Genomic DNA, 23103 nt, shown 5'->3' with positions numbered 1-23103 from the left:
CCTCTTTTTTTGACCTTTTGGGCTCACTGCTCATAAGAGGTGAGCATTTAGGTGCTCACCCAGTGTAACTGTAACCTCAGCTGATTTTGGGTGAGGTAGACAAGTTCTTCAGGAGACTCTGGATAATCACCCCCTTCTCTTGCCAGCAGACACCGTGCAGAAGCATCACCGCTGTTGGTGTTGGAATGGGCTCATGCATAGCAACAGCAGAAACTTGCCTGCAACCCCACCACATCCTCCAGCTACTTTGCCATATACTCCCACAACCTTAATGTCCATGCAGAAGAACCAGCGCCCCCAGCCAGGCTCCAAGCCCCATGAGGAATAGATTCATCTTACGTTCAGAGTCTTCTCCTTTGAAGTAGCCAATGAGTTTGATTTCCTCATCGATTTCGTCAAAGGCCTGAAGCTCCAGCTTGCTGTTTATGATCTCCACAGGGTCTTCTAGCAGCTGCCATGACAAATGCATTTGATAACGCAACGATTTGCAGCAGGAACCTATGCCTGGCAGGGTGTGTCACTAGCAGCCCAAGTGGGGAGAAAGAGGTCACCCAATTTCTCTGCTGCTGGAAACCCTACTTAGTGCTCTCTGCCTTAATGTGAGGAACCGAGAGATGCAGGTCACCTTCAGAGGGAGTCATTAGTAGGTTCACTGCGTAGGTTGAAGCATCAAGAGGGAAACTGAAAGACATCTGGGTAACCCAAATTGGATGCTGAGGGACTGCTGATATGAGATAAGGGGTAGCAATTGCAACTGGCTTTAGAGCAGCTGAGAAAAAGGGCGAGCAGTTGAAAGGGGCTGGTATGGAGACTGTGAGCTTCTGTGAATGATGGATATATTTGTTCGTAACTGTAATTTGCTGGAAGGGGTTACTGCGAAGAACTGGCTTTTGGAAAACATTAAAACTAGCATGCTAGAGTGTGGCCAAACAGTGTTTTGGAGCAGTGAAATGTCTGGATGTGAATTTTCCTGGCTGATCCTCCCATGCAGAATGGGTTAAACCTATGCTTTGTCCTCAGACATGTAACAGTGTTGATGAGGAAGATGAAGACCTATCTGCTGCTTCAGCCTCTCCTTAGTCTAAACTTTGTTTCTGTTTTCTTAACTAGCCACTGCTGGTGAAAAGATTGGGTCTGATTATTTTGCCCAGCAATACCGGTGTAAATCAGGTGTGGCTTCACTAGAAAAAAAAAAAAACAAAGGCAGGCCACCCTACAGCCTACAGAGGAGGAGAGGACCTCTGGGTTTGTTTTCCTTTGAGAGCAGGCTGCCGAGGCACCACAGATGTGTTTGTTCTTATTTCCCTGCTTTGCTGGGTATTTTCCCTCTCGAGTGGAAAATACACCAACAGAAATCTTTGTGTTTTCGGTTTTTCGGCGGCGTACCGCAGAGCAGAGCGAACAGAACCTCACAAAGTGCCTTTACGCTGCACCCCTTGCGAGTGATGCTCTGGCATGTGGCTGTGCCTCTGCCGTGTCCAGAGCAGGGTGGGCAGCTCCCTGCTGCCGTAAGTGGCCTGAGCCACAGGAACCAGGGATCCCACCGCTGCTGGGGTCGCAGCAAAGCCCTGCCCTGCCTGTGGCCCTCCTGTGTGGGGCAAGATGCCTGCTTCTGTCCCTGAAATCACTTGTATACGTTTTGGCTATAGTATGTGATGCACGCAGCCACAGCTGCATTGCCGTAGGAGAGCTGAGGTCCTAAGGAGCTCTTTCTCTCCCCGAGAGGTGCCTTTCACTACTGGCACTCCTGCACCACAGGTCACCATTTAGGCAAGCTGCCACCCTGGGAAACAAATCCTGCCGGCTTCGCTGCTTGCCTCACCTCCCTTAACTGCATTACTGCAAGGCTGCCCGTAAAGGGAGCCTCATTTCAAAGGAAAGCCAAAAAGCAGCAAAATGTTTTCGCTTCAGAGCAAAGACCGTGTTTCTGGGCTCTGGGAATAAAAGGTAGAGAGGAGCGCAACACGTTGGTGAGGGGTTCAGCATCTCTTTTGCATTTAGGCACAAAAGTGAGTACACAGTTGTGCCCGCGCACAAAATGACCTGAGAGCACTAAGCGTGAGGGCCTTGATCTTCTCCCACTCATGGCAGTGCAATTCGGTAAATTCACTGAAGGGGCAGTAGTACACTATGTTGTTTGCGCGGTTGTGTCTAGAAATGGGCAAATAGTTTGCAGCATATACATTTTTCAATGAATTGAGCTGCTGTTAGCTGCTCCATGAGAATGCCACTTCTTGTATTTATTTTTTTTTAATAACTCTTCTTTTTTTTTCTTTAAAAAGAAAGAGTGAAAGGTTTCTCAAATGGCAAAGTGTTTGCACACTAGCTTGGTAACTGAGGTGGGTGACAAGCAGTTAGTTATGTGGGATTGCTGCTTGCTTCCAATCCAATACACCATAAACAGGAAAGAGAGCAAAATACCTTTAAGATATAAGTGGTTGGTGGGATAGAAAGGGACCAGCTTTCCTGGGAACTCATGGTCAGACGAGTATTTGGGAAGCTGGCAAATGTCATCTCTACCAGTGTGTAGCAAATAGGGATGGAATTTCAAATAAAGATAAACCCATGTTCTTTAGCAAAGTGAGTATTTGCAATGTCTTCTCTGAGAGACTTTATCTATCTCTGTGCTTACATCCAAGAGAAATTCCACCAAGACATCCGTGGCCAGTTCCCCATCAAATTCAATCAACCGCTCTTCCTTAAAGACATAGAGACTTCCCTCTTCAACCAAGCCTGAAAGAAGGAGACAGGAAAGACAGCAATCACTAGACAGAAAACGAATTATTTCCCAGCTGCGACCGGGACATGTGGCCAACACATCACTAAAAGCATTTTTACTACAGAGTATCTTGCTTGTCGTTCTAGCAACACCTCCTGGAAAACACAATTGCCAATTCAGCATGTTGGTCCAGCTAGAAACAACCTGAGCAAGATCCTGACTGCTATTTCATAGCACAAGGGACAGATGTCAGCCAGAAGTTGTGCTAGTTTCTTCCCAAATGTCGAACGGTTTCATTCTGGTCACAGTTTGGCCTCAGTTGGAAAATTTCTGTACCGGGAACTTGTTTATTGCAGTAAATAATACTGAGCTCTAACTGATATCCCGAATTTGAACAACCTGACACTAGATGAAAAATGGATTTTTGGTGCGGGCTGTACTTTCTGCCCGAAGAAGGCTGAACTATGTGAACATAAACAGTGAACGGGAAGCCAAAGCGAGCTTCAATCTCTCTGTCTTAGCTAGCCTTGGCAAAAGGATTAGAAACCTATGGTAGAGACGCCGCAGATGGCAGGCTGGCAGATTTGTATGGTATATCACTGGGCTGAGGACTCATTGCTGCAGGATCTCAGTGGAGGCTCCAAAATCACCGGCACTAAGCTCCTGCAATGCATTGATGGCAGGGTAAAGGTGGTTGGTAGTTTGGTCCTTCTTGGAGAGGCAGAAGCTCTCAGCTTTAGTTTAGCTTCCACCAGCACACTTAGCCTCTAATTTAGGAAAGAAAATCACAGTCCAGTATACAGTCCAGTATGCTTGAACAGTCTCTGACTTTAAGCCTAGTGGTATATTTGTGTGCTATTGTATTTATGTGCCATAGTATTTCCACATTGCTTTGTGGGCTAAAATATGAAGGAATCGCCAGGAATTTCCAGGGGTGAGCAATGCAGCAGCCTTTCACCTTTGCAGGAGGTTTCCTATTTTGCTCTGTGGAGCAAGTGAGGAAGGGCTGGCACCTGGCTGCCAAACCATTGCAAGGCTGCAGCTCCCCTATTAGTGGCTGGGGGTCACCCTGCCGAGGGCCTGGTGACATTTGGGGGCCTATGTGATGTCCCTGTAAGCTTTGGTTCTGTGCTGCTGTGTCAGACCTGTCTCTGTACAGGAAGAGCATGGGGTTACTGCATGACACCTGTCTAGTTTCTGCTCAGCAAGCTGTGAGCTTCCACCCTGTCATCGCTATGGCATGAACTGGTTTTCTTTTTCACTTGGTTTGGTTTTGTTTTGGCACTCTCAGCCAGGAAGCTTTTCGCTGGAAGGGTGTTGGGTCACTCCTCTCATCCTTGCCCCCCAACTTGATCCTGACTATGTTGGGGTAGGCAGGTGCTCAGTCTGCGATGGCCAACATCACCCTCTCCATCCTGGTGACAAGGATTTGGCTGTCCTCTATGGGGCTGGCTATTGGGCATCACTCCAACACCCCCTCCAAGCTATTCCAGAGATATCAGATACGGGACTCACCTAGCTTTTTAGCAAGTTTGGCATCCTTCTTGGAGTCTACCATCCCGAAGCCAATGCTCCTGGGCTCCAGGACCTGAGCCGCCAGCTGTGGGAGGAACCAGAGAGCCCAACGTTAGCGGCATTAACACCACAGGGTAGCTAAAGGGCATCGTGCCCTGCTAACATGGCACGACAGACACAAGTGACCCATATTCTGCTTTCAGGCAGCACCAATGGGTGGGATGCATCACATGCTGCCTCCCCGCTGAGATAACACTGCCCAGAGGTCACAAGGGTTGGGTTTCTTCCCACTGTGTCACAGCGCCGAGTTTGCTGGCGATACCACATGCTGCTAACTGCTGTTTGACACTTGGGCATAGGCAGAGGCACTCTTGGCCGAATGGGGGACACCAGAGCACTGCAGGCATGGCTGGGAGAAAAACCTGTGCCACCGACACAAAGCAAAAGCTGTCTCCTCCTTTGTGCCTTGGTGGCCCCCTGCGGGGCAGCGTGACATGTGGGCACCATGGACATTATAACTCTGAAAGTGCTTGGTGCCAGGCAGTAGTGGCTGCAAACTGGAGGGGATGCAGGGCACTGCAGCATCACATTTCCTTCATACATGTGATGGGGTGGCCAAAGCAGGCTCCCAGCGACATAAAGCAGAGGGACTCCTGGCTTTGCAAAAGCTGTCCCTTCTCCTACGAAATGCTTTAAGTCATGTCTCCTGGCCAGGCTTCTGTCACCCCTCAGTTCCTGGTCCTTTCTTTTTCCTAAAGAAATAAGTCTAATCCCAGCCATGCTCGCATTTGCCTCCTTGCAACTTCGGAAACCACTGCCTCCCATTCCCACCATTTTTGTCGAAGGGGCCTCTTGAAGATATCGAGTTCCTGCCTGTTTTGTGAAAATAGATATGTGAGGAAAGGAGAGACGTTCTGCAAGTGCCCCATGGTGGGGAGCGGCCCCGGGTGAGACCCTGTGAATTCCAGACAGGCTCCATAGAGTTGCAGTGACCCTGGGAAATGAGTCCGCTTAGTCACCAGATGACTGACTTAAGAACACCAGAGACCCTACAAGGCGGTAATGATGCTCTGAGACCAACAAGCAGCTGTAAGAGCCCCCTCCTCTTCCCTCTCCCTTCCTGCTCCACGAATGCCACTGGTGCTGACAGTCTTCTTGCTGTCCCTCCTTCCCAACCCTGACAGAATAGGGGTGGGTGATGGGGATGAGGGTTTGGGGGCCTCCAGGGCAGGAATGTCCCTATTAGGGCACAGCTGCTTATGTGCAGTGGTGGGAGGTTGGAGGGGGGCAGAAGAAAAGTGGCCAGAGGGATGGCAGGCTGATTTATGAGGAACGCCCTCCTCCAGGACCCCTTTTTGGCACACACACCCCCAGCCTCAAAGCTGGTTTGAATGTCACCCAGCGGCACTGTCCCCATGGCCATGTGGCCCCTTGGCTCCCCTGCTATAAATAGCCTCCGCCTGCGCCCGGCTGCTGTGAGACCGAGCGGCAATTAAAGGCGTCGGGGAGCAAAAGTGGTGGGGTAAACCCCCCACCTGCACCCTGGGGCATCACAGGGCCAGCCACCTCCCCATGCTGGCAGTGTCCAGCCTTTCCCCAAAATCCTGGGAGAGATGGCAGGCACCCTGGCAATCAGGTCTCAGGGACCTTGCTTAGAACCATCAAATGGTTTGGATTGGAAGGGACCTTGAAGATCATCTAGTTCCAACCCCCCTGCCACGGGCAGGGACACCTCCCACTAGACCAGGTTGCTCAAAGCCCCTTCCAGCCTGGCCTTCAACACTTCCAGGGAAGGGGCATCCACAACTTCTCTGGGCAACCTGTTCCAGTGTCTCACCACCCTCACAGTAAAGAATTTCTTCCTAATAGCTAATCTAAATCTGCCCTCTTTCAGTTTAAAGCCATTACCCCCCGTCCTATCACTACACTCCTTGATAAGGAGTCTCTCTTCACCTTTCTTGTAGGCCCCCTTTAGGTACTGGAAGGCCAGAGCCTTCTCTTCTCCAGGCTGAATGACCCCAAGTCTCTCAGCCTGTCCTCACAGGAGAGGTGTTCCAGCCCTTTGATCATCTTCGTGGCCCTCCTCTGGACCCGCTCCAACAGGTCCATGTCCTTCTTATGTTGGGGGCTCCAGAGCTGGATGAAGTACTCCAGGTGGAGTCTTATGAGAGCAGAGTAGAGGGGCAGAGGCAAAGGGGAGCAATGGAGAACACGGTTGTCTCCTCCCACCAAATACGCATCCCCAGGACTGTCCTGAAGCCTTCCAGAAGGACATATACTCCACCAACCATCACAGCACCACTGCAACCTTGATTCCCATGTGGCTACCTGGCCTGTTGTCTTTAGAGGGAAATGCCACTGTGTGAGGCAAAAAAGGTTCCCCGTGTTATGCAGGAAACACATGGTCTCACTACTCCTTCCTTGCGCTCTGACAGTGCTTTGAAATAAAGGTGAGGTTGCACGTTCAGGGCTGGTGTTTACAGGGGATACTGCCTGAAGGGGGCAGAGCAGTGGTGCATATTTGCACATCCATTGATAATGCATCTCAGCACAGGTCTGACCAGTCTGACATCCCATTTCCTGGCTCAGGCCACAGCTGTCCACATTAGAGCACCTGAGAGCATTTGGTACCCGATAACACAGGGAGAGATGGACACCTCTTGTGAGCTCCCCAGACATTTGCAAGCAGGTGGCGGCGAAAAAAGCTGTTTTCTGTTCCCCATTGTGGGGATCTGCCTTTACTGGACAAAGGGATGGAGCCTGTAGGTTCATCAGCTTTAGGGGATATTGTCAGCAAATCCCCACTTTTTGGCAGTTGTGTAGGAGAGCAAGAGGTTCCTCAGGGTCAACACTTGAGGCTCTGGCTGCAATGTGACCAGAGGTAAAACACAGAAAGCCCAAGGGAAAAAGATTGTCCAGTCACGTCCAGTCCAGTCCGTGCTTGATCTAGCTATCTACTTACAGATATGTTAGCCATGTGCCAGACAAAGTCAAGGCAGTTTAAGACCAATAGTTCTTGACTCCTGCACACAGGAGATGGTTAGGGTTTCTTGGGGGAGTTTGAAGCAGCTCAGAAATGTGCCTTCATTGTGTGAGGCCACAACACCTGCTACAGACAAGTAGTTGGGTGTGAGAGGGGACATTTGCGAGAGAGGAGGCGTTGATCGGGAGTAATGTATGTGAGCATGCAGCGTACGCGAGGTCAGTCTTCGGAGTGGTGGAGTGGTGTGGGTGCAGCCGCATAGCTGCGAGCGTGGGAGCTTGCTGGGAAAGAGCAAACGTGTCTAGAAAATGCGGGTGGTGGGATGAAAGCCTCTTTGTGTGAGACTCTGGGAGTGTGCACTTCATTAGGGCTCGGGAGGCAGAAAAGGTCACAGTGGCGCTGGAGGTGTGCCTGTTGCTGTGGCAGGGCTTGCGTGACCGCGTCTAGCGAGACTGTCCCTAGGAGGTGTATGTACCGTGGGCAGGGGTGTTTGGAGGTGTTCCTCTGAAGAGGCTTGTCACAAGAGAAGATGTGCCACAGTGTGTGACTTTCATGCTAATGAGATAACGAGGTGAGCGGTACAGCCTGTGCCCATCTGCAGAGCACTGGACTCCTGCACCAGGGAAATCTCTATGCAACACGAGACTCTTGGGAGCTCTTTCCACTGGGGCAGCGCCCGGAGGCAGGAGACCTTTGCAGAGTGTCTGTACCTGTGGTGGCTTTTTCTAGTGCCAGCTCTGCAGGGGCTAGGCATTGCTCCTGCCTGTGCTTTCCCTGCTTTCCACTGCGGCAGGTAAGTCTGACCAGTGCTTAGGTGAGGACGAATTCCCACACTTATATTTGAACCCCACAAGGCAACAAAATATAGAGTATGCCAGAGGCACAGCAGCTTGGCTAGTTGGCCCCTGCTCATTACAGTATCAAGCATTTATATATCCCCTTACAGTATTTTCTGATTCCATAATGCTAGCGGGATTTGAATGCAGATAATGTTTCTAATCTTGACAATCTTCTTGGCTCAGGACCCTGGGACAGAGACAGCTGTAATGTAAGAACACAGCCCCTCCTCCTCCTCTCTCTCCTCCTCCTCCCTTTAAATTCATATTGCCTGAAGTCTTGGCCAGCCAGAGCCCTTGTCTTTGTGTCAGCTTCTATAGCAAGTAATTTACCTTGGGGAGATGGAGGGGAGGAACTGCCCTGGAAGAACTGGACCTAACTGGTCATGCAGTCCCTGAGGTACAGCAGGAGCGTTGGGCAGGCAGAGCTGGCTTAGACCATAAGCAAAGACCACAAGCAAAGACCACAGTCGCTTGTAAGCTCATAGCCCATGCACAGTTTGCAGCCCTCCCTTCATGTGCATGAAGCCTTTGCAGTGCACGCTTTCTAGCCACAGGATCACAAGCTGTGTCCTGCGCAGTCCTCAGAAAAGGAGGTGTGAGTTTGGGAGCACTTCCTCCTTTCTCCCACTTCCTTCAGGTAAGAGCCATACTTGGATTTGGGTAAGGGTGAGGGAATGCATGGCCGTCTGGGTTGTGTGAGAGGTGCCAGCCCAAAGTGAAGCTTGGGTACCACCAAGTAAGCAAGTGCCACCTCATTTTGGACAGTGTCAACAGTTGCAGGCAATCTGAATAATGGGGATGGAAAGAAGCAACTCCCTGCCAGAACATCTCAGCTTCCCACCTACCATACCTGTCTGAACCTAGGTGTGACACTGGGACATTTAAGAAGACCCAGAGGGTCATTCTGAAATCTTAGGTTATAAAGCAGCAGAATTGTCACAGGCTGCCTGACCATGCTCCTATTCCAGCTGCAGACAACACTAATTGTGTCAAACCTTGCACTTGGTGTCAGTTTTCCTGCTAAATGGCAGAAAAAACCCAGCAGAGAGGGTTACAAATGCGGGTGGGAGGGGTGGATGTCTCAGCATGGTCAGTTTTTCATTGTGGAGTGACATTATGATTTTGTGGCCTGGACTTTCTTCCTACTTCTACAGCACCTGCCTGGAGCTCCCACAGGCAGTAAGGTTCATCTTCCCCAGCCGCTCAGGTTGGGAAGCAGGATGTTGTGTCTCTGTGAGAGCCGTCATGAGCAAACTTCTTTTAAGCATGGGGAGCTTTCTGTTTCCCTGGCTGGCAGCGGTGGAAGAACAAAACTCAAGCAGTGCAAGGAGGAGAGCAACAGGAGACGATGAGGGAATGTCCCTCAAGCAACCTACACTTCTTTGCAGTTTCTCTCCTTACTCTCTTTAAAGCTGCAGTTTATGTTGATGGTCAGAACCTGGTTGATGATGATTTTATATCCCAAAATGTTAGGATTTTATTTTCAGAAACAGCAGGAGGAGATGGCAAAAGATGGCATTTCCCCAAAAGCTTTGAATCCGTATGCAGGACTCATGCCTTCATGCTACAGTTGGCTTCTCTGTTGTTAGAGCTGGTAGGCAGGTTATTGGAGAGCAGAGGGGGATATCTCTCCTTCCTAATGCTGTGTGGTCTCCTCTAGCATCCCCTTGCATACCTCCACCAGCAACATTTTGGGTTCTTGCATAATTCAGACCAGCGAATTACAGGTCCTGACACATCATGGTGGTCAAAGGGAAGGGGCAGAAGCCTGCGGAGCAGCTGCCACTAGAGGAGCCACTCTTTGGCAGCCGAACTGGGGGAGAGCATGTTGGTCCCACCTTCCTGCCCTTTTCCACCACCTGAGCTGCCAGGAGAGGCCGTTTATGGCTGAACCTGCCCTCCCTGGGAGTCGCTGCTCCTCGGACTAAAAGGCAAGTCCCCAAATATGGAACACCCAAAGGTCACTCCTGCGGAGGTGGCTTTCACAGGTAATGCTCCAAGAACGCCTTCCCGGGGCTTTAATTGCCGCGCAGCCGCTCAGCCCGGTCAGACATACGATGTGCTCTTTGGCTGCCTCCCTAAAGGTTTCGCATAGTTAGTATTTTTATCCGCAGCGGGCATCCCTAATTTTAGCGAGGGGTAAGCCAAAGCACAGCCTCCCCAGCCCTGAGCTGACCGGGGCCGGTGCCTGTGCCCACACAGCACCCACGGGTGCAGGGGCCACCTGCCACTGCTGCCGGCCAGCCCTCGCTGGCACCGCATCACAGGTGTTTTGCCGACTCAGCTGGGCAGCTGGCACGCCGGGGACAGCCCGGGCCGTGCGTCCGTGCGTGCGTCCATGTGCTGACCCAGGCTGTGGGCTCTGGGACGGTGCCCAGGGGCCACCCCGCTAAGCTCCCCTTCGACAAAACGGAGACCAGAGGTGCAGCCTGGGGGCTGTCCTCGGCAAAAGTGAGGCTCTCGCTGCCTTGTTGTCCTTCCGGCCTCAGAGAGGCTGCTTTGCAACCCAAGGCTGGATGCTGCCGTGAAGCCTACGCAGGGCACAAGCTGTCTCCTTTCAGTAGCTGCTGCAGGAGGGAAGCATGCTTGATATTCAGCCCATTCACCTCCGCAGACCATTGCCCATGTCATTCCTACACCTCCAGCTCCCAGGAACAAGTCAGATTTCTCGAGTTTCTGACCAAGTGGGTGTGAGCCAGCGCCTATGAAACCCCAGAGAGCCCAGGACGCTGCAGGCAGGAGCAGGGAGCTCCCATCCTGCATCCGCAGGAATGATCAGCGAGGGGGAGTCCTGCGGGAATGGAGGGTTCCTTGAGACAAGACAAGCCTTTTACCCAAGAAGGTGAGAAACAAGAACTGAGGAAAGCCTTAAAAAACACAGAGCCCCATTGCGCAGGGTTCAAGGTGTCAGAGGTCTGCTAGCTGACAGCATCCCATCTCCTGCCAGGGCAGGACAGGGTTCCCAGAAAAAGGACGTATCATGTACGGCAGCTGGCCTTCGCCAGGGCTGTGCCAGCGAGCGGGCAGGAATGAGCACCATCAGCATTGCTTAGGAGGGAGCACTGGCCGTCCCAGGGCGCCAGGGAGGGGAGGAGCGAACGCCAGCTCTGCGGCCCCCCCCGGGGAATTGAGTTCTTCACCGCTGCTACTCGTTCTATTTCCTCAGGCAAGGTTTTGTCTCATGTATGTAGGTAAATCCCAATGTGCAAAAGAGAAAAAAAAAAAGAAAAAAAGGAAAAAAAAAAAGGAGAACTTGGACCTTGCTAAGTCACTTCTTTCCTAGGCCATGGATTCCTTACCTGAAGCCTGTCCTTTAGGGACAGAGGCTGCAAAAGGACATCTTTGGTCATCAAACCAGGGACAGTGTCATTCAATCTGTCACAACCCAGTCAATGTCCATTTAAATCTCGTTGGGCTGTTCTCCCCTTGATGTCTTCCTCCTCCGGTGATTAGGGACTTCCTAGTTCCCAGACTTGGTTTATTCATAGCCAGTTTGTCCTCAGGCTTGGTGCTTAAATAGCTCTTTTCCCTCTTGGGTGTTTAAAGAGAATTATCGTATTCCCTTTCCACTCTCCCCACAAATGAAGCTCAGGCATGAAGGAAGGGCAGTCATGGGCTTTGATTAGTTCAGTTTTAGATGAAGGGCACTGGCAGACCAAGTTCTAGTGTAAGATCATGGTGGACGAGCGCAACATGGCCCACCAGTCTGCCTCGCAGAGCAACAGCTGTCCCAGCCTGCGGGCAGGCTTGCGAGAAATGTCAAGGTCTGGGGTGGAGAACACGAAATGAAAACTGTAAACACCACACGTGTCCACTGAGTAGGCGAGTGTGAGCTCAAGCTAGTCCTTTTGAAGGCCCCCACTCAGGATGGGGCAAAGGCACCTCGTTCTACAAGAGTGAGACCCTACCTCCCAGGAACCAGCCCAACAGGAAGACTAACAGGAAACCGTCACCAGCACAGTTTTTGGGAATCTGACTAGCGTGGCAGGATGGCTGAGACCTAACAGGATGGGATTTTCAACTTTTTTCCCCAGTTGCATTTCTGAAGGGAGGGGTGACACAGAAGGAGTCTCCATGTGACTTAAGGTCTTGCATGGCACCTACAGAGGTTGTCTGCTCTCCAGCTGGATAGTGAGAAGAGCTCCTCGCTTTGGGGACAAGAAAGCCTGCAAAGCCTGAGCAGACTTGGCCTTGCACTGTGTTAGTAAGTGAATCCAAGCTCACAGGGGTCTGCCATGTCTCCAGATGACATTTGCATAAAGGCTGGGTCTCTGGATGAAACCACCTTGATTTTCTTTAGAACCTGGGCTTACAGCTGGTCTCTGCTCTGAGAACTGCTGTCAGCGCACCTCCCTCCAGTCATACTTTAGCATCTGAGAAAGGTGCCTTTCAAAGAGCTGTATGGCACCGAAAAGGGGGTCTTATGCTAGATGCTGCCCTTATGCTAGATGCTTCTCATGCAGCAAGTCCAAACTTACTGCTGGCAACTGACAGAGGAACTTCAAAGAAAGAGACTGGGCAATAACAGGTAAAGCAGCCTTGGAAATTGTTTCTGCCACTGTTATACAGAAAGACCAAATCACATACTTGTCCCTGGATGTCAGTGTGCCCATATGTGAAATGAGGAGCTCTCTGCAACTTGCTTTTGTGACTGGCACGTCAGTAAGTGAAGTCCTCCTAGGTGCTACTGCTAAAAATCAGTGCTCTGCTGGCTGTTGATGAATTGAGACCTACTTACATGGTCTCAAAGGGCAAAGTAATCAGTGCACGCTTTTTCCTTTTCTTTCCCTTCCTTCCTTATTTTTGCATTAACTTATCTGTACTGGAAGCCACTGCTTTAGTAGCCATGGAAACCAAAACACCTCTTTTATTACAGGCAAGTAAAAGGCACTTGCGCTGTAGGCTTCTACACATACCTATCCAGCCAGGTGTGCCTTGTCTCTCACCCTGAGGACTTGTTCTGTAGAGACCCAGGGACCTGGCAGTTTCTGTGACACTCAGTGAAAGTCTCGTATAACGTGTCAACCCAGCCCAGGAAATTGTGTTGAGGCACTGTCTCATGAACATGCCCATTTTCAAAGAAAAAGACTGAAATCTGGGTCTGTGAAACAAACAGAGAAGGCTGCTAAAAAAGAAAGCTTATATTTATATTTATATTTATATTTATACTCTATCTAGAGATGGGGATAAACTAGAATCTTGTGTCCTGGTTCCTATAAATTTCTGGGATAAACTACACACCTAAACTTGTAAACCTTTTTTCTTTGTTGCATCAGAAGCAGAGAAAGACTTTTTGCTATATATTACATGGCTCTGAACTCTCATGGGAACATCTGCTCTCCAGGGATTTCAAGACCATGTGGATTGAACTATCCCCAAACCAGCTGATCTTGCACCAGTTTTTCCATCCTGAGCTGGAAGCTGCAGTAGTTTCAACACTTGAAAATAAATCCTTGCTCTTGAGTGAACTGGGAGGTAAGCTTTACACCCAGTTTAGCCCTTGCCTTTTGCTGGATTCAAAATTTGTCTTTCCCTCTCACACCACAGGTAGCTACTGGCTGTGGTTGGGCACGAGGAGGATCTCATGCAATGTAGTCTCATGGATTTATATTCCCAGGTTCATAGGAGAAATTTTCCCTTGTGTTACAGAATTGGACAAATACGTTAAGCAGTTTCACTTTTTCCGGCCATTTATTGCTAGAGACTGGGCTGATCCTAGACCTTATCTGGAAAGTGGAGTACCACGTCCCTCTTCTCTTATCTCTAATCAGAATGGTTTGTGCTAGGACAGTTCTCCATGAATTTTTGGACCAGGGACACTGTTGCACTGAAGGACCTAAAGTACCTGGGCTTGACAAACCACTTTTTGTAAAGGATATTACACACGCACACAGATGACAAGGAAAGAATGACTGGGGAGCCAGGACTGAGCGAGTTTCAGCAGAGGAGGTGGTAACGGAGCGCATCGCAGGCAGCCTGCTATGGTAGTGAGACAGCCTCAGTTGCTGGAAAGAGCTTCTCAGGTGCAAAAGGAAAGCCCCTAACCCCACCGCTCATTATTTTTCTACATGACTCCTAGAGAGGGGGGCTGGCCCACTGGGAAAGTGGAAATATCCCTAGGAGATTCAGAGATGAGAGGGAGAGGGGAGAAGGTCTGAGAAGCGGTGGTATGAGACAGGATGAAATATGGTAGGGGAGCTACAGAGGAGAAGAAAAGCAGAACAGATATTTCTCAGCTTCACTGCTTTGGTCTTTTCCTCTTTTGTCCCTTCTTCATGAAAGCTGAGACCTTTTAGGACAAGTAGCTTTTTTTCTTACTTGTCTGTTAAATAATTGTTGGGAAGCCTTGTGCCTGGCTGTTCCATCTGCTTCTTCACTGTGCTCACCTCATGGGGCGTGCAGGGCTCTTGTAAACATCTCCGCAGAATAAGAATAGCCACCGTTAGCCCTGGGACTGCCTGGTTCTACCTCTGCGTTGGCCCATACAATGGCTTTTCCCCACTCAAGCTGCAGGTGCTTTTTGGTAGTCAGAGGTGCAGAGTGAGGTCATAGCAGAAGGGCAAGCAAAGGAGAAGAGTCCTTTAACCTGGGCTGTGAAACAGTCTGTGCTCATGCTGGTTTTGCTCTGGGTTGTCTTATAACAGTCTTTCCCCAAACCTTTTCCACCCTAGCCGGAAAGCAGTAGGCAGCTGTATCTCCAATCATTGCTTTGATTGTTTTCCTGACAGACTAACCCAACAGCTCCCAGCTTTCCCACCCTGACCTGGGGTCCTGGCACTGCCACCCTTGGAGCTGTTGTCATGCACAAAGGATGGTCCAAAGCTGCTGTTTCTCCCAGAGGGGCTTGGTTATCTCCAGACCCTGTCCTTGCCAGGTAGCACCCAGCAGTGTAAGAGGCAGGAGCTGTCAGGACTGCTTCATGATGGTCTTCACTTTCATTCTCTTTCTAAACTGGAAATGGACCCTGGGCTCTGTGGCAATCTGGTGACAGCTCCCAGTACACCTGGGTACGGGGAGCTGAAGACCCCGTGTGCTGTCCCACTGTAATATCAGCTTAATGATGGCATCCCTTTTCTGGTGATAGCTGGTGTGCTTTGACAGCGCCCATCAGTCCTGCATGCTGGGCTTTTGTCCTGGGAAGGCAATTTTTCCTATCATATCACTTCCCCCTCAGTCAGTTTGTAGTTATGGTTTGGTAAAGTCCTTAAATATGTGCTTAACTTTACTCATGTGCTGTCAGGTTTTCAGCTTGATCTCCTAAGGATACGAGACCTGTGTGATTCTCTTCTCTCTCCCCCCAGGTCCATCTGTCAGCTGCCTCCCCTAATAATTTTTCTAGCTATTGGCCCTTTTCAGCCAAATTTTCCAGAGGCTGGGATATCAGCATAATAAAGTTATTGCAAGTTTCGTGAAGAGCAAGACTTGGAAGGGAAGAGACTGAAGTGCTCTGAAGGAAGGAAATGTCACCACATGAGCTCAACCCCTCTTAGACACCAGAGGACCTGGTAAGAGAACCTCACAGGCTCCTCACTCATGGGAGAAGCCCAAGTCAGAGCTTGTTACTGTCCACAAGGTTCATATTTCAAGGAAACCATGCTCATGGTCAAGGGACCTTTTTCTAGGTTGGAGGAGTGTTTGTCTACACCCATCTTGCCCTTCTTCGGCAACCCCCAGCTTTGTAGCTGTGGGTTTTTTTGACTTGCTGAAGCCTAAACTGGTGGCTGGATCTGGAGTCAAGAAGGAACTGGTCGTCACTGGTGGGACTTTTGTTGGCTTCAGCAACATGCCATGTCATCTACTATCTGGACACATCTTGGAGTTTCTCCTAGCAAATTTGCAGGAACCTGGGCATTGGATCTCTTATTCTTTTCTTGGTGTCTAAGATATTTCTTCAGGTCTTTGGTCTTCGGAATTATAAATTTCTTATAAAAAGCATGTGAGAGGAACAGAAAGAGTAGACTCTTTGGGTTTTTTCTGGACTTAACATCCATTAAGCCCCTTCCCTCCCATGTGCACACACACTCATGTTCATCAGACAATAGGACATAACAATGCTTAACCACCCAGCTCAGATCTCTGCTTAGCTCCACACCTGCCTGTGTTTTGGTTGAAGGCTCCCTAGTATTCCTAGTGATGGAGACCAATGCCATTTTATTGATGAGAGGCTAAGGACGTGATGTTTCCCAGGCTGTGGAAGCAACACTTCTTGTTGTAAGTCAGTAGGTAAGTTCTCAGTAGAGTAAGATGGAAAAACATGAGGTGCTCCAGAAAGACATCTTACCACAGGCTTCGCCCTATGCTGGGAACCCCCCAGGCTGGCTGTCAGGGAACACCAAGGGCTGGAGTGTTTGCCTCTTAGATACCTTATTTCAGGCATAAAGGACTTTCTGCACTCCGAGCCCTGAGTCCTCTACGGAAATTAGATACATAAAGCCTTCCTGAGTGAACTTTTCCCAGGTTTGGCTGGAACGGGAGGCCCTGTCACTGCTCCTGTGCCTACCCAGCAGCTCGCTACTCTGGGTACTTACTCAAATTACGGGAGAGCTGGGTTCTTCTGCTGACTGCCTCCAGGGAGACTGATCCCAGGCAGTTCAACTCCCAGATGAATGGCTCCACACCTCAGCCACGGAGCCACTGCAGACATTTCTTTCCCTCTCCCTGTCCTGGTGAACATGGGGTGAATTCACACAGCCGGATGAGCTCTGGCAGGGCAGATTGAGAGTGACCCCCATGGCACAACACGTTATGGTTTGAGGTGACGGAAGTGAATGCTGTCACAGGAGGGAGCAGACCACAACCTGGCTCGCCTGCTCCTTTCACAAGTGCTCCCATGGTTGACTTAGTACAGAAATCGGGAGCCCCAGCACCTTGCTGGGCTGTGACCCATGCAGGATAAGACACATCCTATCTTCTGGGTTGCTTTCTGAGAGCCTGTCCCCATCTGATTCTCTCGGGTGACAGAGGCAAAGGAGTGCTCAGTCTGCAATCGCCCTTGTGCTTGGGCTGTCAGATTGCTGCTGCTGCAGTTCCCAGTCCAAGGGAGGACTGTGAAACTTTGAGACATGCACTGAATCAGCATTGTAAGCGCTTGGGAAATTTTGAGGTCCAAGCCACAAGCGCCGGTTGCTGAGGGGCACGCTTAGCTGCTAGCTGAGCATTAGCGGACCAGAGCACTACAATTATGTAAAGTCTCCTGAGGATCTAATCCTAAATCTCTCGCCCAAGGTCACATAAGAAGTCCGTGGCAGAGAGACAACTGGAAACCAAGTCACCAGAGTCCTAAGCTAATGTGCTCACTGCTGAATCCAACCCTGCAAAATAAAAGCCTTAAGCCCGAGTGTATTGCAGCCATTGCACCCTTGATAGAGCTGATTCTTAACACGGGTATAGGTGTCATGGGGACTAAAACTGATAGTACACAACAGATACCTGCTTCTGTCAGATTTCTATAAATATGTATTTAGCAACCGCTTGCCATCTATTGAGCATGAAATAGCTATCCTATTAAATAACAACGCAATTATACCCCCAACCATAAACATTTCAATGGCAGTTCCAACATTATTCTTTCTTTTCTTTGCCAAATTTTATTTTATTGCTCACTGTCCTGGTTTGAGGAGCAAGTAACTGTTTCCTGACAAGTGAGTAAAATCTGGTGTAGTTTTTGAATCTTCCTTCTTGTCAGGCTTGCTGAGGAGGTCAGCAGACTTTGAACTTGACATTGGACTTTTTCAGGTCCTAGCCCTCAGCAAGTGTATTTTCTAATTCACGCTTGCTATACTCCTAGGGGTGCAATGAATTTTCTCTCCGGATCTGATAAATACAGCTTATATGTTTCTTCTGCAATTCTCTCTTTCTTTCCAAATGTGTTTTTTAGTTAAGAGGGAATATTTCTAAGCCCCTGGTAGGAAACAGGCATCTAACAATCCAGGCGTGCAGCTGTATGATTCCCTAGATTACAGCTATACTACAGGAAAGAATGCTATGAATCTACTTCACAATTTTTACCACGATTTATTTTACTGAGGATTATTTAATCATTCTTTCACCAAAGAATTAACAACACTTTTTTTTCCAGCACAGAAACGATTGGTTGCATTAATAAGCAGCTACAGACTGATTCCAAGCAGGCAACCCAGTGTCAGAAAAACAAAAAGGGATTTAATGCTGCATCAGTGAGAGGCTTTTGAGATGGGGAGCTAGGGCACCCGTTTGCAGCACAGTTTGGTAAGGCTTTTTGGTTGATTACTCCTAGTGGGATAGAAAATGGGACCGAATCCAGAATACAAGGGGGATACTGGCTTGCACAGAATGAGAAAGGATCTAAAAATTTCAAGCTACGGACTTAGGTCTGTGCCGAGATTTGGGAAAGCTCAGCTGAACTGAGTTCACATTGCTGAGGTTTGCAAGGTTACTTGCTACTGCCTGGGTTTCTGACGTGCAATCCAGAAAGACTATTTCCCAGCAAAACAACTCAGAAGAGCACAAAAGAGGCTTTTTCCTGGGCTTTGCAGAACTCAGGGGCTTACTCAAATCCAAGTTAACAAACCTAAACTTTTGGGTGCTCAACCTCCCCCCTGCACCAGACCCTTAGACGGTCCTCTCCCGTGGCTCCTCTCCACGGCTCCAGGCAATGCTGTGATATTGACCCCGGCTGGGACATGCAGCGGCGCTTACCTCCAAGACCATCTCTGTCATCTGGAACTGCTTCTGGGAGACCTTGTCAGAGCTTACGGGCTCATGGAAGAGCAGGCAGAGCATGTCATACTTCTTCAGGGCCTGCTTGTAGTTCTTCTCGTTCAAGTCGATCACTCGGTCTTTCCCATCATAAGTGGGGAAGTTCAGTCCCTCTTCTGCCTTGCAGCAGAAAAGCAGGTAAAAACCTGCCAGGATCCAGCAAGTCGCCTTCATAGGGGAGGCCTTGGAGTGCAGCGGAGGACAGGTAAATGTCCCCCTCCTTCTTAATTTGGGAAGAGGGGGAGACCAAAGGCTCCAGGTGAAGTTTGACCTGAGTTTCTCTTTCTGCTGCCTTCCTAGTGATCAGCCCAAACCCTGCAAGGCTGGTGGGGAGCAGCAAACTCTGCTGTCCTGGGCTCACAACAAAGAGACAGACAGGAGAAGCTGTCAGGCCAAGCCCTGGATACCTTACATAGCTGTGTCCAGCTCCCGTGTCATTAGGAACTCCATTTTTAGGAAGCAGTTGTTTCAGGCTAAAAATAAACCCTGCAATGAATAAAAAGGACAGATATGACACCATTGAGGGCCTTGCTGGCACTCTGCATCATCTGAGAGAGAGGGAGTGAGCAAGAGGGAGGGAGTGGAAGATGTCGATGCTGGGAACACGCAGGCAGGGTTTGCAAAGGGACAGACTTCACTTGCACAGGGAACCAAGCCACAGCCTGCCCTACTAGGGCTTAACAAAAATAGAAGGTTACTTACTGCATTTTTTAATAAGGGTATCTCTCTTTGTAACCCCTTGGGCATCACAGTGATTAGGCTTTGGACAACAGATATCAGATTAAACAGTTTCAGAGCCTCATCGGCACCGCTAGAGGAAAAGTCCCGTCTCCTCAGCAGCAAAGGAGGTGAGCGCTCGTGGGACTCCCTCCTCCTCCTCCTGCCTCGGGCACCAGCCGGAGCTGCCGGCTGACATTCAAACTCTTTTCTGAAGAACCTTCTCTGCTTACAGGATACCAGGGGAATTGCTGGCCCTTGGACTTGTGATCCCAAAGCAGAGGGCAGCTTACGCTGCAGCCTCCCTGGCCCACAGCAGTCACCAAGCCCCACACATTGCTGGCGAGGGGTTAAAACCTTATCGTGTTAAGGGGGATGAAGGGTAGGAGGCACGTGCCCAGGCCGGTGTCTTGGAGCAGCAGGCAGGGTTCTCCTCAAGATGATGGACAGATGCCACCATCACTGCTGGCCTCCCAGGCGATAGGACCTGCCTGCTGGCCCGAAGGGGTTTTTTTTCCCCAAAAAAGCAAGCTGTCCTGCATATTCCTTCCTCTTCATTTCCCAGGAATGGTGACCGGGAGCTGCCGCTTTGCTGTGCCTCCCACATCACACTGCTGGGGGAGGAACGGCTTGGTGGCACTGTCTTTCACCTCTTCCCCTCCTCTGACCGGGGTGTCACTGCTGCCCCATGACTGGCAGCAACAGGCAGGTGGAGGCAGGCCAGCTGGCCGCATGCCACCACCGGGGCTGACGTGGATCCGCTGGAGAAGGCACGCTGAGGGGCTGGCAGAGAAGAGCTTGACAGGGGGCACGGGTCTCTCCCCCCTGCCAAAGTGACGTGCAGAGAAGTGGCCTTATCAGGCCTCCTCCTTGCATGTTGCTCCATCCCAGCCTTGCTCCATCCATGCCGGGGAGGAGGTGATGTCCCTTCTTGGTGCATGCAACTCTCACCCGGACCAGCTGTTCCCATTTCACTGTAGAGCTGGGATTATTTCAATATTTGGGGCAAAAGGCGAGCATTACTTAGCAATTACAGAATCATAGAATCATTTAGGTTGGAAAAGACCTTTAAGATCATCGAATCCAACTGTAACCCTAACAGTGCCAAGTCCACCTCTAAACCATGTCCCTCAGCACCACACCTACAGGCCTTTTAAATACCTCCAGGGATGGTGACTCAACCACTTCCATGGGCAGATTATACCCATCTCCTGGGTGATCTAGGAACTCACATCCCCTCAGCTTTCACTTCCAACCTGAACAGCCCACGACATACTGACTGGAACTCTGTGGGCAACAGTTCCCAAGTCTGTCTTATTTCCAACGCCTGCTCTCAGTTTCTGCTCTTGCCTTTTCAGAAGTTCAACGTTTGCCTGCAACTTGAAGTCCTAATGATGAAGCCTGAGGAATGTGGGTAGAAGCCAGAGCCTCAGGAATACACTCCCTACAGAGGCACCCTTCAGGGGCGGTCATTTCTAGAGGGAGATGTGACAAACCTGGATGCGTCCCATTGCTTTTAGTGAGAGACGCAAGCCTTGTGTCACAGTGGGTGGCAATGGCTGGCTAGGCTTTTGCTGAATGTTTAGGCTATAAAATGCACAACTGAGCTTGTGGGATGACCAGACATACACCAGGCTGGCTGGTTGCCTTTGAAGGAACCCCATGGATTTGGGGTGCAGGAGTAGACTTCTGCTGGCATCAGAGTGTGTCTTAAAGCAGGCACACAACAGACAGGGCTGTAAAAATGAAATGTTCACAGCTACTTCCAAATTGGTTTCCCAGACTCCTGCCCTCCTTTTATTCTTGCAGATCTTCAGCAATTGCCCCACTTTTGTATCACTCAAGCTATTTTTGAGGCATTTTTCTCTCTAGTCTGAATAACTTTTCAATCTGCCTAAAAATAGACGCAATCCAATTTTCATTTTCTCCTCTTTTTGCTATCAAAAAAAAAAGGAACAAAAAAGCTTTTTATTCACAAAAAGTGTTACCTCGTTAGCCTCAGACACATCTATTTTATCTGCCTGTGGCATGAGTAGCAAAGATTTGTGACTGTTAGGCTTCACCTCTGCTGCAAAGGGAATTCCTCCAGCAGACCCACACTGCGTGTCGTGGTCACTGGAAAGTCCATCTCTTTGTCTCATCACTCAAAACTTCAGTAGGACTGTTAGTGCAAAATCCAGTGGACATTTTGGGGCAGGCTCACTGTCAAGAAATGGACACTGTGTAGACCTCGTGGATTTGTGGAACCCGAGCTTTGTTGAAGGCCCATTTCTATAGGATACTGATAAAAGCTTTCTCTGTGTGACAGATCCTTCCCCGTAGGGTAGGAGAAATAGCAGTTCCCCATAGGATGGGAGAAAGAGGAGGACAAAGAACTTTTCTGTGGAATCTTGGATTTTGCATTCACAGGTTCATCACAAGTACTTTGTGCTATCTTTCTGCACAGTCCAAGGTCTTCCTGATCGCATTTAGCTGCCCGTGATTGCAATACATCTGTTTCTGTGAGCAGTGCCATGAGAGGGAATGATATGGTCAGCGCTGTGTCCTGCGACATTTGCCCTTCAGCTCATTCCCTGGCAAAGCTGACATCTATTAGTCTCTGATATAAGGCTCAACCTCCCGACTTTGACTCCTTAACCATCTTTTAGACCTGCTTCTAGAAATCAGTATGATGCACTTCCCTGGCAAACCATCCCACCATCCACCTGAAAGCTCTCTGAATGATGAGCTGATAGGGCTTAATGCCCATTCACCTGGGCAGGTGCCCACATCACTCAAACAACCTTCGGAACTGACCCCAAAATTTCAGGCAAAGAAAGAGAGAATTAAAGGAAAAGCTTGCTGTTGATTTATCCACTATTCTAGGCTCTTTGGGGTATATGCATTAAGCAAAATCCTGGCTCCAGGGAAATAGGTTGTGAAACCACCCCTGACATGTGTTGAAGTAGGATTTTACCTTGTTTCTTTAAATTTTGTGAGGACAGGTAGCGACAGAAATACAACGGAAGTGCTCAAAACAGTACAATCTCAGCCCTTCATTTCAGGCCTGTAGAAAAGCAGGGTGGGGATGTAGGATAAATAAATATCTCCTTCTTGTTGATTTTTTTGTTCTACTTGTATTAGAAATTAGGGATATCCACTTGCTGCTCCTCCCTCCTGGCTGCTGCAGCCGCACTCCACGCTGCCATTCTCACCTTCATTGTCCTTTCTAGCTCACGCAGTAAAGGAGGTCCCCAGCCACTGCTGATCCAAATGCTTCGGTGAGCCTTTTTTCCAGGGCTTCAGGATTTAAGGTTCTGCTTTAGCTAATCTCTTTTCAAGCTTCTAAGACCTTGTATGTTTTGCAAGATAGGGAGTATTCAGAAAATATGCCTTTTGCCTCCAGCTAGCCAAGCAAGGTCACAGCACGTAATAACTTTGAGTGTAATGCTGTCATTAAGGTGAAAGCCTCAGAAATGCACTGAACCTTTCTAAGGAGACTAAGGGGATCGCTATCACCTCGAGGAAAGCACTGCAGTGCAAAAAAAAACAACGTAGTTCTCTCTCCCTTCCCTTCAGCCCTGAAAGGTGACAAGTCTTTCATGGTGCTTTAC

The 23103-nt window shown here is 49.5% G+C and overlaps 1 protein-coding gene across 1 annotated transcript in view; it reads right to left on the bottom strand.

The window, feature by feature from the left end:
• The window catches only part of CASQ2 (calsequestrin 2), a 36419-nt gene extending 16982 nt beyond the window's left edge, over positions 1–19437 (bottom strand). The window contains exons 1-4 of the mRNA XM_074594009.1: positions 18734–19437; positions 4235–4319; positions 2633–2733; positions 340–451 (exon numbers count right to left, since the gene is read on the bottom strand). Of these exons, the coding sequence (XP_074450110.1) occupies positions 340–451; positions 2633–2733; positions 4235–4319; positions 18734–18967 (532 nt within the window). The 5' untranslated portion in view covers positions 18968–19437. The remainder of the gene's footprint in view (positions 1–339; positions 452–2632; positions 2734–4234; positions 4320–18733) is intronic.
• Between the last annotated feature and the right edge of the window lie 3666 nt (positions 19438–23103).

This window comes from Larus michahellis, chromosome 1, assembly GCF_964199755.1.
Source record: "Larus michahellis chromosome 1, bLarMic1.1, whole genome shotgun sequence".
Lineage (NCBI taxonomy): Eukaryota > Metazoa > Chordata > Aves > Charadriiformes > Laridae > Larus > Larus michahellis.
This window is presented reverse-complemented; position numbering and strand designations above follow the sequence as displayed.